The following is a 15,743-nucleotide window of genomic DNA, read 5'->3' on the forward strand; positions in this document are numbered from 1 at the left end:
ACCGTGCTGATATCGATATCATCACAGGTGGCTGAAGCAGCACGCTTGCCATTGATTGTATTACACATACCATTTATCTGTATTTACTACTAAGTATATAATAAATACCTTAACTGCACCTCTAGCTATCAAATGGAGAACTTTTCCTTCCCTCAAACTGTTGTTTCCTTTCTCTATTTTCAGCAAATGACTTAATCGCATTAACTGAAAATAAATATAAATTCAAGCATATACTCAAGTATTTAACATAAAGCAGAACAAATAATTTACAGCCGATTGCATTGAGTGTGTAAGTAAAGGTAATATTTTTGGTTAGCTTGCTTGCTAAGTGATTATTAAGGGTAAGGTATATTACCCTCTTTTGGAAGTAGTCTAGTCCTACAGACAGACAGATCGGTTATCTGTTGGAATAGTCTATCTTAAATGAGGGTTGATTACCTAATCTAATAATGACTTCACCGTTCAGCTAGCAAGCAAGCTAACAAAAGATATTACCTTTACCTACACACTCAATGCAATTGGCTGTAAATAAGATGGAGACTTTCCTCTATACATCTTTATTGCTGTATTTTTATCATATAAATAAATGTTACATCTGACTCTTCGTTTATTATCAAAGTATAAATATGTACTCTTAACTTATTTATTAAATTACTTTTGGATGTTTATAGTTAAAATATGTAAATAATACAAAGAGTTAATTAGCCAACAACCCAACAATATGTTACCAAACAGATAAACAGCTAAAGCTGAATCCTTTCAAATTAATTTTCTCCCGATAAAGTAATGTTGCTGCTACAGCACTTTTTAATGTAGCCCATTTTCAAATACTGTTCAATTCACTCATTATATTAAATACTGAGGATTATTTGTTTTCATTGGTACAAACTTACATTGATTGAAAGTATTTGATTTTGTGGTTTTTCAAAAGTTTGCACACCAGGCAATAGGAAATTGGTACTTCGTTGAAAACATTAATTCATGGTTCATCTATCCCCATAAAATCCATCAAAAAGTACTCCATAAATAATAATGAATCTACAATACTGAATGATTTTGTGCCAAAATAACCTTTCCTTGTCATATGAATCAAATTTCATAGTGATACAAGAAGACATCATTGCAAACATACCTTTTTCTGTTGTTTGTATGATGTATCTCTGGTACTAAGACATTTCTCAATCAATTCTATTCTATCTTTAGTCTGTCTCACTACAATAAATATAACAAAACTCTTTAAAACAAAATTTAGTGCAATCACACTGTCATTGTATATTATATGATTGATATAATAGAATTCAATTTACAACAGATGCTTCTCATTTGAAAATCTTTCAAAAAATCTTTTATAACAAGAATGTGTCCCCAGTACATGGATGCCCCACTCGCACTATCATTTTTTATGTTCATTGGACCATGAAATTGGGGTCAGAACTCTAATTTGACATTAAAATAAGAAAGATCATATCATAAGGAACATATATACTAAGTTTCAGGGTGATTGGACTTCAACTTCATCAAAAACTACCTTGACCAAAAACTTTAACCTGAAACTGGACAGACGAACGAACGAACAGATGAACAGACGGATGAACAGACGGACGAAGGGACCCACAGACCAGAAAACATAATGCCCCTCTACTATTGTAGGTTGGGCATAAAAATGAGCTTCAATTAATTAAAAATGATGACATATTTTTCTGTTTACCTTTATTAAGAATTATATTTTCTGTTATGATATCAAACAGTAATGTTGTCTTTCGCAAATCTAGATTTAGTATCTTTAATGATGATCTTAGACCAAGTCAGTTGAATACAGATAAGGATCTTCTGCTTTTTATTTGTGACCATATGTATGGTAATTTGTCTGTATATCATTGACAAACCATTATCTATATCAATTACCTTGTGCTGGTATAATTGATACACCAAAATCGTCCAACATAGCAAGAGAGTTTATCAAATCCAGTTCTTCTTGTATCAAAGTAGGTGTGTCTCTTATCAAATTTAAGCATATCCTGCAACACAAATGATTTAGATTTAGAAATATTCTTTTAAATTACAAAAAATGTATTGTGGATTTATTATTGTTAATGAGATTCCAATTTTTGTGGCTTTCATGTGTACCAGTAAAACAGAAATGCAAATGTTTTAATGACCTACATATTTTCTAGAGGCTTGTATGCAGACTTTTGTAAAACCACAAAATAATATATCCACAGAAAAACAATGTTTTCCTTTCATTCATGCAAAATTAGAATTTAGAAAAATTAATGGATACACAGTAAACAAATCTATCTTTGGTGGTTAAAAATTGAGATACATGTAGCCAACATTTGAACTTAAGTAGATAAATGTGTTCTGTCCTCACTATAAACACCACCTATTTGTGTGTAATTCTTAAATAAATCAAGTATCTCCCAGTTATCATTACCCTTATAATTATAACACACCGAATCATTTGCAAAATCAAATCAAATTATGTACTATCTCTTTCAACAGTTTTGTTTAGTTTAAAATTATACAAAAACAAGAATGTGTCCATAGTACATGGATGCCCCACTCACACTATCATTTTCTATTTTTAGTGGACCATGAAATTGGGTTAAAAGCTCTAATTTGGCATTTAAATTTGAAAGATAATAAATATGATAGGGAATATGTATATTAAGTTTCAAGTTGATTGGACTTAGACTTTATCAAAAACTACCCTGACCACAAACGTTAACCTGAAACTTGCACTATCATTTTCTATGTTCAGTGGACCGTGAAATTTGGGTCAAAACTCTAATTTGGCATTAAAATAAGAAAGATCATATCTTGGGCACATTTGTACTAAGTTTAAAGTTGATTGGACTTCAACTTCATTAAAAAACTGCCTTGACCAAAAACTTTAACCTGAAGCGGGACGAAGGAACAAACAGATGGATGAACAGACGAAAGGACGGACAGACGCACAGAACATAAAACATAATGCCCCTCTACTATCGTAGGTGGGGCATAAAAACTATGATGAAATCAAAGGTAGAAGATCTTATAATATTTAGGTAGATCAAAATTTGTTTAGTATATGATTGATTGATTGTTGAAGTTCAACACAACTGTTAGGACAATCAGCAATATCAGCTTGCTGTAGAAGATCTACTTAGACAACTCTGAGGTCACTGGTGTTATATATATGAACAATTGTAAAAATTACCTCGCAAGATCTATGCATGGATCTTTCATATCTGTAGAAGAATCAAAATACTCCTGTGCTGATGAGATGACTAGCTGTATGGCTCGTTTATATGACACCTTTAAATTCTTTGTGTAAGATTGAGTAGGTAGACTCTCATTATTACTTCTTTCTATGTACTCTCCAGCTAAAGTTATGCTCTCTCTTCTGCCAGAACACAGCAAGCTTTCAGTGAATATCTGAAAAAGAAGGTGGCGCTTTTAAAAAACAAATTCAGAGTTAATATTTCTTTTATAAAGCATAGTTGGAAACCACCTAATAAAAAAATTGTTATGCCAAGATTTAAGGGTTTCAATTATATATTTTTTATGGCAAACACAAGGACGTTTTCTTTTGAAATTATATCATATTTCTAAAAGATTTCTCAATATTGAGCAGCTAAACAATTCCAAAATTATAACTATGCTTTAAAAAATTTCATGATGGTAATCCAAGAAGGTAAATATTTTTGAAAAACAAAATACTTTACACAGATTCTGTTTCAATAAATGTAAATAATGAAGAAAATATGTATTTAATAATCAATAGTAAAAGTTCACCCTAACAACTTATAGAAACTATACCATTCACCTACTTCATGACACAGACCAGACGACAGACATCTGTACACCTGATTTTGTAACTGTATCACATCATCATGTAACTTTCTCCATGCAATTTCTGATAATGGTTCACTTCTGTCAATCATAAAATCAAAAATAAAAAATTTCATAAAACTACACAAACATAATTCAAGCTATCAATTAAAAGGAATTTTAAGTTTCAAAATATGAATACATTTTGACTTAATGAAAATTAAGAACTGTAATTTCAAATTTGAGGTTCCATCTATTTACTAATGTATTCAAATTTTTATACATCAATTTTGGTATATATAAGATTGTACCTGATAAAGCCAGAAAAGCTTTGTATGCACGGAATCAAATTATAAAATATTATCGCTGTGTCTGTTTTCTAAAGAGTATGAAGGTATTATTTTTTCAAGGACATATGCCATGCTATAACAAGAGGCTGTCACAACGACAGCAAACCGGATTTATTAATATTTATTTGTGTCCTGGCAATATCACAAGAACCATTACTGATGAATGGTGAAAGTGAAAATCATGAGTATCAACATCTTAAAATTTGAAAAGCTTAGATTGAATGGTTCATGAGTAAATGCAACAACGTGAATGGAAACGCCATTTCACAATCTTTCAAGAACCATAACTCCTAAACAGTAAAAGTAAAAATCGTCATTATTGAACTTGACCTCTAATTTGCCATCAGTAACAACATATAAAAATTTCAAAAGCTTTGGTTGAATGATTCATGAGAAAATGCACGGACACGACTGGAAACACCATTTTTCAACCTTTCAAGAACCATAACTCCTGAACGGTAAAAGTCAAAATCTTCATTATTGAAATTGACCTCTATTTTGTCATCAGTAACAACATATTAAAATTTGGGAAGCTTTGGTAAAACAGTTCATGCGTAAATGCACGGACACGACTGGAAACACCATTTTTCAACCTTTCAAGAACCATAACTCCTGAACGGTAAAAGTCAAAATCGCCATTATTGAACTTGACCTCCATTTTGTCATCAGTAACAACATATTAAAATTTGGCAAGCTTAGGTAGAACAGTTCATGCGTAAATGCACGGACACGACTGGAAACTCCATTTATCAATCTTTCAAGAACCATAACTCCTGAAAGGTAAAGGTCAAAATTGCCATTATTGAACTTGACCTTCATTTAGTTGTCAGTAACAACATATTAAAATTTTAAAAGCTTTGGTTGTACGGTTCATGAGTTAATGCACGGACAACATTTGATTGCCGACCGACCGCCCGCCCGCCCGCCGTACATCCCCAAATCAATAACCGACATTTTTGTCACAAAAATCCGGTTAAAAATTTAAGACTGACGCTTCCTGACAAACATATTAAAGAATATCATATACACTTCTGTGTTGACATATTCAGAAATTTTAACTGTTTACAAAAATTTGTATTTTTCAAAATACTAAGGATTATCTACCCTAAGAACAAATTGCTTGAGCTGTATTTGGCAAAAACTTTCCTTCAGACTTTTGAGTCGTCAATACTCTTCGCATTCATACTTGATTTGGCCTTTATACATTTTTGATTTTAGGATCTTTTGTAGACCAAAACTTCCTTTTGCATACACAATTACAAACCTTGATGAGTTTTTTTTTATATAGTGTTTGATTGTTTCCAGGTGATAGGTTGAGAACACCAATGTAAAAAATATTAATCAACTCATTAAACAGACATTATTCCCATATAAGTCTGAAAGTTAGTATAGTAAAAATTAGGTAGTTTCTTCAGACAATTCTATAAGAATTATTTTACCTTTTGCCAGCAGCTCTTGTCAACCTTATCATTAACATCTTGGCATCGTCTGCATCTTTCTGTAATAAAAAAAAACGTTGGAAAAATTTATACAAAACAAATCCACTGGTCAGACAAACAAAATTACTAGGTTCAAGATTATATGAACAAAGTAAGAAAATTGCTAAAAATAAAATCAAAAGAAAACCAAAGTAACAGCAATGAGGAAAAAAATAAGGACATGTGCACAATGGTTTGAAGCAGTACTTAAAGGGAAATAACTGGAGTTATTACACTTCATACTCTAATGAAACATAACAGATGTATGGGGACGGAAAAGCAGAATTGCAAATAGCTTAAGAAGCAGGTAAGTGGAAACATTGAAGTAACAATGCAAAAAAAAATATCACTCTTAAAAAAAATTGATTTACAAAATATCAAAAAATCTTATTCAAACAAATTTACAAAATACCTCTGTTTCTAGGATATAATGTAGAGGTTTCTTAACATCCTGTTCATGTAAAATCTTTAATGCACTGAAAAACAAAACAAACGATGGTATTCTGAAATTGAAAATGATTGGAGACAGTTTTGTTGATATCAACATGGGTAAAAAAAAAATTACACAGTTTTTTGTCATATTTCAAGTTATAAACATGCTATTAATTGAATTTTCTTAACCAATTCAATAATATTATTTTCATATTACTTTGTAGGCAATCAATATATCCTTACATAGTTCTATACTCATTTGAAGATAGATGTGAGTACTTTTAAAAAATTGTAATAACAGATCATTGTACTGTATTTAGGCAAAATTACCCCAAATGTCTTTCCAGCTTGTCTATTTCCTTGTGTAGTCTTATTGATTCTTTTGTTTCTTTCCTGTAAAAATGTTTTCAAGATAATGCATCAAAATAAAAATACCAAATGTGTTACAAAAAAAAAAATATCTTCAGCAATTTTTTAGCAATAAAACGAAAAATATCAGAATTGTTCCATTAAAACATATATGATACTGACAAAAATGGGGTAACATCCAATAAAGGCAGATTTAGAATTTCACTTTAATTTTCAGTTAACTAAAGTCTTTGATACAACTTCTAGTAGAGATTTCAAAAAGCCTTCTCTGGGTCCCATGTATGGTTTTATTGAACAGCCTTTAGCATTAAGTCACAATAATGAAATATATTGAGAAGTGAATTTAACGACATAACTGAGTTTAACTGTTATATCTTTCTTCTGCAATGTCATAACTGTACTAGTTGGGTTTACATATGTATGTAATTAATCAATTCAATACATATCCACTAAAGCCAATGAATAGTGTATTACAGTGATCACAACATCTATCACCTTGAAGGAGGTCTCATTGGGGGGTTCTTATCCCGGATCCTGCTTACTGCTTTGTCAGATTCCTGTATCCCGCTTACACAATGTAGGTAAGCAATTCTCATTTTTTTGTAATTTCCCGTGTCCCACTGGACTTTATTTCCTGTTTTCAAGGCACAAAAATTCGATTTTCATGTGTCACGCTTACAAAAAATCGGCAATCCCACGTCACACTTAGACCCCAATGAGACCCACATTGAATATTTAGCCACACTTTTTGTCAATGACTGCTATAATCATTACTGGATTTAAATGAAACTAAGAGATTATTATCTGTGATATTTGCATTGTAAAAGTATTTGAGAACAAGAAAATAGCCATTTTGGTAACCTTACCCATATCCTTTCTGTGGAAGACATTGAAAAATTTCTAAAGCTAAATCTAATTGATCATCCCTAAAAAATAAAATGACAAATTACATATTTGTATGAACTTCATCTGCATAACAAACTTAAAATTTGCATTTTTAACAGAACAAATTAGTTCAAGCAATCAAACATTAAAATGACATAAACTGAAAAAGATGTAACAATACTGTCAAACTAGAAATGTTTTCAGATCTTTTTTGTACACCAGTTTAAAATGGAGATTGATGCATGTAAAAATGGTCATAGTTTTCTTTGTAAACAAACATAAGTCTGAAAGAAATGAAATACTTTACAAAGATTTCACTATCTGTAACTTCAGGTGTGAAATAGTGGTATTGCTAATATCTGTATAAAGAAAGAGCAAACAGTTTTCATACATAGATCATTCAATATCTTAATAAAAATATATATTGGTAATACACATATATTTTAGATAAATATTTAAAACAAAAAAGGTGTACAACATACCTGCCACAAACATATAAAGCTTCTAGGGCCATGGACATGACATCATCCTGACTAGATATTATAGGTCTTTTTTGCTGAAAATGAACAAGATAATGTATTCTTACATAAATTATCCCAAACGGGCTTATAAAAGAGGAACACAAATAACAAATCTAAATTAAAAATGACCATTGCTATTTCTATTAAATCAACAAAGGTTAATCGTTTGAGGTTTTGTGAAGTGCAGAAGACCACACAATAAAGATGTAAAAATTTTGGGGATATTAAATGTTTTTAAAGAACTGAATTTTCAAAAAATTTAAATATGTTAAAATTTGGATACTTTACTTGATGAAGCCAATTACACAAGGTCTTATAGGCTTCAAAATTTGTGAAACATTGTTACACTTTGAACCTCAAAAGCTTAACTGCTCTGTGAAAATGTCTAAGCTTTGCAGACCTGCCAACTTTTGAAAATCTCCATGGGGGATTTAACGCGCGACCAAATTTTTAAGGGTTACAATTTTAGCGACTTTTCTGTGTGCATTTTTTTTTCTCCTAAAAAAGTCTTAAGTTCTCTTCTTTTTTCTTTTGGTATAATAATGATGAGCTTGTAGGCCTTTATTTCTTTTATTTGCATTATTCTTGTACTATTAAATTATTAAATTGACAAAATAACTGAAGAATAGAGAAAAATGGCATTAAAAATAAAGGATTCAAAGTAGAGACCCACCCCCCTTTTTCCCCCTCTAAATACCTTCTTATCTATGAACCTTGACTCAAAAGACCTAAAACTACATGCCCTAAAGTTAGAAGGATGAAGATAGATTTTGATTTACTCTTACTTATGGTCTTATCAGTATCAATGAGAAAATGGTTAAAGTTTGAGTTATCTTTCTTTGTATTCAGAGGTGCTCTTTACCGGCGAAGGCTTATTCAGTAACACAGTAGAAGAGAATACAAAATGGCGTCAATTTTAAATCAACAGACATTCGTCGTCTGGTTTCAAAAATTAAAAGGATTTCAAGATAAACGATGTTTTCTTGAGAGTTCATTACAGTTCTCAACTTTCAATTAATTATGATTTTGGGAATGGAAATACAGTCTACTATTATCGTCTTAAAATTAACAATTCAATCTTTACAATGTTTAAATCTAATTTAAGAATTACTTCTCAAAAAAACTCACAGTCGCTTTAGATGCTTCAAATATTTTAGTAGGTAATGTAAGATCTGTCTTAGCTTTTGTGACAATGTAATCTCTTAGTAATGAAGTAAAGGTCCCTGGCTGTCTGTGTTCACACTGCTGTAGGAAAGGAACTAGCCATTTGTGTAGACACTTTGTGTACATTTCTGTTGATGCCTAAATAAAAAATAATATTACAATAATATACATGTATAATATCTGTCATTTGTGTAGACACTTTGTGTACATTTCTGTTGATGCCTGAATAAAAAATAATATTACAATAATATACATGTATAATATCTGTCATTTGTGTAGACACTTTGTGTACATTTCTGTTGATGCCTGAATAAAAAATAATATTACAATAATATACATGTATAATATCTGTCATTTGTGTAGACACTTTGTGTACATTTCTGTTGATGCCTAAATAAAAAATAATATTACAATAATATACATGTATAATATCTGTCATTTGTGTAGACACTTTGTGTACATTTCTGTTGATGCCTGAATAAAAAATAATATTACAATAATATACATGTATAATATCTGTCATTTGTGTAGACACTTTGTGTACATTTCTGTTGATGCCTAAATAAAAAATAATATTACAATAATATACATGTATAATATCTGTCATTTGTGTAGACACTTTATGTACATTTCTGTTGATGCCTGAATAAAAAATAATATTACAATAATATACATGTATAATATCTGTCATTTGTGTAGACACTTTGTGTACATTTCTGTTGATGCCTGAATAAAAAATAATATTACAATAATATACATGTATAATATCTGTCATTTGTGTAGACACTTTGTGTACATTTCTGTTGATGCCTGAATAAAAAATAATATTACAATAATATACATGTATAATATCTGTCATTTGTGTAGACACTTTGTGTACATTTCTGTTGATGCCTAAATAAAAAATAATATTACAATAATATACATGTATAATATCTGTCATTTGTGTAGACACTTTATGTACATTTCTGTTGATGCCTGAATAAAAAATAATATTACAATAATATACATGTATAATATCTGTCATTTGTGTAGACACTTTGTGTACATTTCTGTGGTTGCCTGAATAAAAAATAATATTACAATAATATACATGTATAATATCTGTCATTTGTGTAGACACTTTGTGTACATTTCTGTGGTTGCCTGAATAAAAAATAATATTACAATAATATACATGTATAATATCTGTCATTTGTGTAGACACTTTGTGTACATTTCTGTTGTTGCCTGAATAAAAAATAATATTACAATAATATACATGTATAATATCTGTCATTTGTGTAGACACTTTGTGTACATTTCTGTTGATGCCTGAATAAAAAATAATATTACAATAATATACATGTATAATATCTGTCTTTTGTGTAGACACTTTGTGTACATTTCTGTTGATGCCTAAATAAAAAATAATATTACAATAATATACATGTATAATATCTGTCATTTGTGTAGACACTTTGTGTACATTTCTGTTGATGCCTGAATAAAAAATAATATTACAATAATATACATGTATAATATCTGTCATTTGTGTAGACACTTTGTGTACATTTCTGTTGTTGCCTGAATAAAAAATAATATTACAATAATATACATGTATAATATCTGTCATTTGTGTAGACACTTTGTGTACATTTCTGTTGATGCCTAATTAAAAAATAATAAAATGATAGTCGGTCTTACTGTTCTAAAGGAGTAGGTCTGGTAAGGACTGATTTTGGCGTCAAATTTCAGGTTCATCTAACGAAAGATTTTGACCACTTTTTAAACACTTAAGTGTCTATTTTATTTGAATCAATTAGTTTATGTGAAAGATTTTAACTGATTTACTCATAAAAAACGCACCGATTCAAGCTGAAATATAAAAAATCTATCAAATATGCCGAAAAATGTCACTTTTCAGATGGTTTTTGTCAAAAATGAAAGTGGCCGCATCCGTGTTCATCCTCAACCTTTACATATGTTATGTATTATCATAAAATACAACTTATATTTCAATATAAAGGATGAACACGAATGCGGCCAATTTCGTTTTACACGAAAACCGTCTAAAATTTAACTAAAATGATAGGATTGTGAAGATTTCAGTAATTTAGCATGACTTAATGATGCTGGTACCCGATATATGTGCATTGTATTGTCAAACACAGCCCATATTTATGTAGCAGAAGCATTTTACTGTCCAATAAATAACTAAAAGTTTACATTTTAACAATTTTGTAAAACTGCTATATTTTGGGGCCAAAAAGGGGTCTTACTGGACCTACTCCTTTATTTGTTGTCCAAGTTATTTTTAAAACATTTTGTCAGCTCAATCTCCTTATCCCTTTTTTATTGAGATTGTATTGAAAGCAATCTACGCTCACTATTTCAAACCATAACAAAAGATTACATGCTATATTTTTTTCATCAGATTTAAATATTTTTATGTACATTTTTGACATATAGCTTTAACTCTTTCTGCTCTTATACATCCTTGGCTTTCAAATACATCATTGAGCAGTCCTGATTAAGAAAGATCTAGAAAAGTTTTTTGGATCCATTAAAATTATCAGTAAAATTGAGAATGGAAATGGGGAATGTGCCAAAGAGACAACAACCCAATCAAAGAGCAGAGAACAGCAGAGGGTCACCAACAGGTCTTCAATGCAATGAGAAATTCCCACAACCGGAGGCGTCCTTCAGCTGGCCCCTAAACAAATATATACTAGTTCTGTGATAATGTAGTTGTTTTCCTTTTTTGTTTGTTTAAATAAGTTGGTTTTAAAACTATTCAATTTTTTTGGAACATGCTCAAAACCCTATTTGTTTCAGATTCTTGCTTTTTGAAAATTAGATCTGAGTGATATGATTACAGGTCAGATTATTGTACAGCAGAATTCAAATTACCTTTACTTGTAAAACTACAACATACCTTGGACATAATTAGTTCCAATTTATCATAGTCTGCCATCTTTTGTAGTTCATCAAAAGTCAGATTTTCATCCACATAACAGTCATATACTAGCATCTCCATGGTTACCAAGTTATCCAGTAGTTCAGATAAACCCTGAAAAATTAAGTATTCACATTATTATCAACTTAAATCCTACATTTATATATCATTTCTATTTTCTTAACTTGTTGAAGAATAACTTCAAATATGTTACTACTGTTTCAATATATGGCCTCTCATTTAATGAAATGCTAGTATACAAAAACATTCTCTCCTTAATATATCCTGCAAACATATTTATTTTTGAGAATACTTTTTTTTACATTTTTAGCTCTTTTCAGACATTTTCAAACAATCAACATCAAAATTTGTATTTATAGTAGATATTTTTTAAGTTTATGAAAACTATATCCTGAATTGTAAGACCCACCTCCACTCCTCTCTCAGTGGCCAGTTTGACTAACTCTACTGATAAATCTACTTGTCGTGATAACCTCTCTATCTCACAGGCTCTGAAACTGTACCACTTAGAAAGATCATCAGTGTTTGGGTTGGCCATTCTACAGAAAAAAATATGTAAAAATTAATATTACTATGAATATTTTATCATGTCTGCTTAGTCATTTAAGGTATCACTAAATCAAGAATTCCAGTATAGAAAAAATTAAACAAAATGGCTGAAAAACACATTAGTTTATGAAAGTTAATAAATTTATAAATTTTAAACAAGCATATGCATAAAAACCAACAGACAAAATACTTAAAAAACTTCTGTTGTATGACAATAAAGCCAAAATGACTAATCAAAAACTACTTCCTCTATAATATAAATAGTGTAAGGTTTTTTTCATATTTAAATTTGTTGGCTTGTGTTATAAATTATTATACGAACCTAAATTCTTTGAGACCTGGATTTTCCTCATATAAGAAACCTCCTAGATCTGGTAAAACTGGTTCTATGATAGTTCTGAAAAATATCAGTGTTAAATTGAATTAAATAAACATCTATCAATAACTCACTCTATTTTAATATGTTGAAGATACCGTTTGTCTATTCATAATTATAAAACAAAATTGCATGGTTCACTCAGTACAACCCTAATTAAAATAGTTGTGCTGTAAAGGTTGTCATTGAAAGAAAAGTTAATCTGTAAAACTAAAAATGAAGTTCAAAATGTGCTTTTAAACTTTATTATAAAATGGCAGGTGAATGCTAAGTTAGGAGAATTTAGACTGCTATCAATGAAGGTCCAATGATACACCTCATTTCCAAATTTCCGCTTTTGTAGTATCTGTCTATTTTTAATGTATTACTGAATGTTTATTTGAATTAAAATTCAAAATTATATACAGTCGACTCTCGTTATCTCGAAGTCAGTAGGACCAGAGAAATATTTCGAGATACACATAGTTCGACTCAAACGAAAACCGGAAGTTTGACAAACCAAGGGACACAACTCTTGCTCAACTTGGTAAAACTAAAATAAATTCCGGGTGAATATGGGAAGGGGATCGATATTCTGGTATCAGATCGATGTATTTAAATGTCATGGTCTTTCATTATTATACATTTTGTAATAACATAATTTTTACTTATTCTATTATTTCAGTTACAATTTTTTCCTATGGCTTTTTTTCGAGAGAGTAGTTTCCATTCAATAGTTTTGTTATTCAGGTCGGTGACAAAATTTTTTATTCTCTGATACATGAAATTTTAAAAAAGTTAGATTTCTCTTCATTTTGTTTAATCTCACACTTTCTTTTCAAAAGAAAATATAACAAGATTAAAGACGCCGTTTCAGTAGTTTTTGGTTGATTATTTACAGAGGTCATAATCTTCACTTTATACACACCCAAGCTCATTAGTATAAATCACAATTAATTGTTTTGTAAACATTTTAAATACTTTTTTTATGAATTTTAACAATGTATCACTTATTATTTATACAATTTCTTAGGTAAACACAGTGGAAATAGCATGTCATAAATTAATACAGTGGTCAGTGACTGGAAATTTAATTACATGTGTATTGTCAGATTAACTCTTCGATCCATTTGAATCCCGGAGGTCATGTTTTGACATATGTGTATTAGTTTGAGATAGATAATGAATTTTTAATGCTTTTGTTAACCTTGGGACCGTAAATTTAGTTCGACTCAACCGAAATTTCAACTCATCCAATTTCGACTCATCAGGAGTCGAATTACATACATTTATATGGAACAAAGTTCAGGACCACGCAAAAACTTCGACTCATCCAAAATTTCAGAGTCAATCAATTCGAGACAAAGAGAGTTAACTGTATGTTAAATATCAGCAATATTAAAAACAAACCTAAAACGTAATCCCTAATTAATCAACAGCTTAATTTTCATGTAAGGAGTACAATGTTGTCTCTAACCATCTTTTATTTTTTTACCTGCAAAAATCTTCCTCACTCCAATCTTTTTCTCTCCATCTGTCTTCTTCCCAGGGAATAACTGATTTATCATTCCTGAATCATAGAAACAACAATGATATTACTGAACATGTCTTTGATTCTGATTTACTCCAACTCAAATAATTAGTTTTTGGAAGTTTATATTTATCCAAAGAAACTTTTAATAGTGCTGGAAACTAAATCATAAACCTTTGTAAGATTTGGTTCATACATTTTTATATCTATTAAAGATGTATGTTATTCATTGATCATTCTTTTGAATGTTAATTTTGTCAATTCTGTCCGCATAAAAAATAATGTTGACACCAAAAACCAGGTGCTCCACAGGGCGCAGCTTTATACGACCGCAGAGGTCGAACCCTGAACAGTTGGGGCAAGTATGGACAAAACATTCAAGCGTGATACAGCTCTGAATTTGGATTGTGATCAAATGTTTGACATTACATGGGTTTTTTTTACACAAAACAAATGTCAAGATTTTACAAATCAATTAAAGATTTCTTCTTCAAACTTTTTAAATCTAAAATTAAATAGTTGACACAGCATAGGTTTCTGACACAGAATGAATGTGGTCTAATGAACTTAAAAGTTTTTTTTTGCCTTTGAGCAATTCACTATGCTGTTGAATATTAATCCTCTCAAAAAAATGTTTGAAGAAATTTTCTTTTTATTTATGAAATCTGAAATGAGAAAAAATTAAACCCCCCCCCCTTTTTTTTCACATCCCTGTTTCCCTTTTTCCAAAACTGATATCAATTCAAATTTATTATGGAGTTTGCAACAATAACTACTCTTTTAAATACATCATAAAATATTAAAATGTAAAATAAAGTGCTTGTTATCACTGAATGGTAAAGATTGGTTGGTAGTAAAAGTGAATATACATTGTTTATTGTATAAAACAATAAAAAAAACTTCATCAGCAACATTTTATATTAGCAAATTTCCAATGAAGTTATTTACATAAAGTTATTGGCAAATAAAAATAGAAAATGACATCATAGTCATGTCTGGCAAATGTCCAACATACATTATCTAAAAACATTTTAGATAAGATAAGGAAAAAAAGCTTCATCAGCATTATTTTATATTGGCAAATTTCCAATGAAGTTATTTACATAAAGTTATTGGCAAATAAAAATAGAAAATGACATCATAGTCATGTCTGGCAAATTTCCCACATATATTATCAACTACTATTCTATACAAAGAAAGATAACTCCAATTGAAAATTAATTGCTATTGCACAATATTGTGCAATTAGATATTTCTTGCTATTGTGCAATACTGTGCAATTGAAAATTTCTTGCTATTGCACAATACTTGATATGAAATCCTGATTTGGACCAACT

General features: G+C 29.9%; 1 protein-coding gene across 1 annotated transcript in view; it reads right to left on the minus strand.

Moving 5' to 3' along the window:
• The window catches only part of LOC143072686 (NBAS subunit of NRZ tethering complex-like), a 167,116-nt gene that overhangs the window by 119,744 nt on the left and 31,629 nt on the right, over positions 1–15,743 (minus strand). The window contains exons 23-27 of the mRNA XM_076247758.1: positions 14,371–14,445; positions 12,843–12,917; positions 12,381–12,510; positions 11,930–12,064; positions 8,977–9,150 (exon numbers count right to left, since the gene is read on the minus strand). Of these exons, the coding sequence (XP_076103873.1) occupies positions 8,977–9,150; positions 11,930–12,064; positions 12,381–12,510; positions 12,843–12,917; positions 14,371–14,445 (589 nt within the window). The remainder of the gene's footprint in view (positions 1–8,976; positions 9,151–11,929; positions 12,065–12,380; positions 12,511–12,842; positions 12,918–14,370; positions 14,446–15,743) is intronic.

Source organism: Mytilus galloprovincialis, chromosome 4 (assembly GCF_965363235.1).
Source record: "Mytilus galloprovincialis chromosome 4, xbMytGall1.hap1.1, whole genome shotgun sequence".
In the NCBI taxonomy this organism is placed as follows: Eukaryota; Metazoa; Mollusca; class Bivalvia; order Mytilida; family Mytilidae; genus Mytilus; species Mytilus galloprovincialis.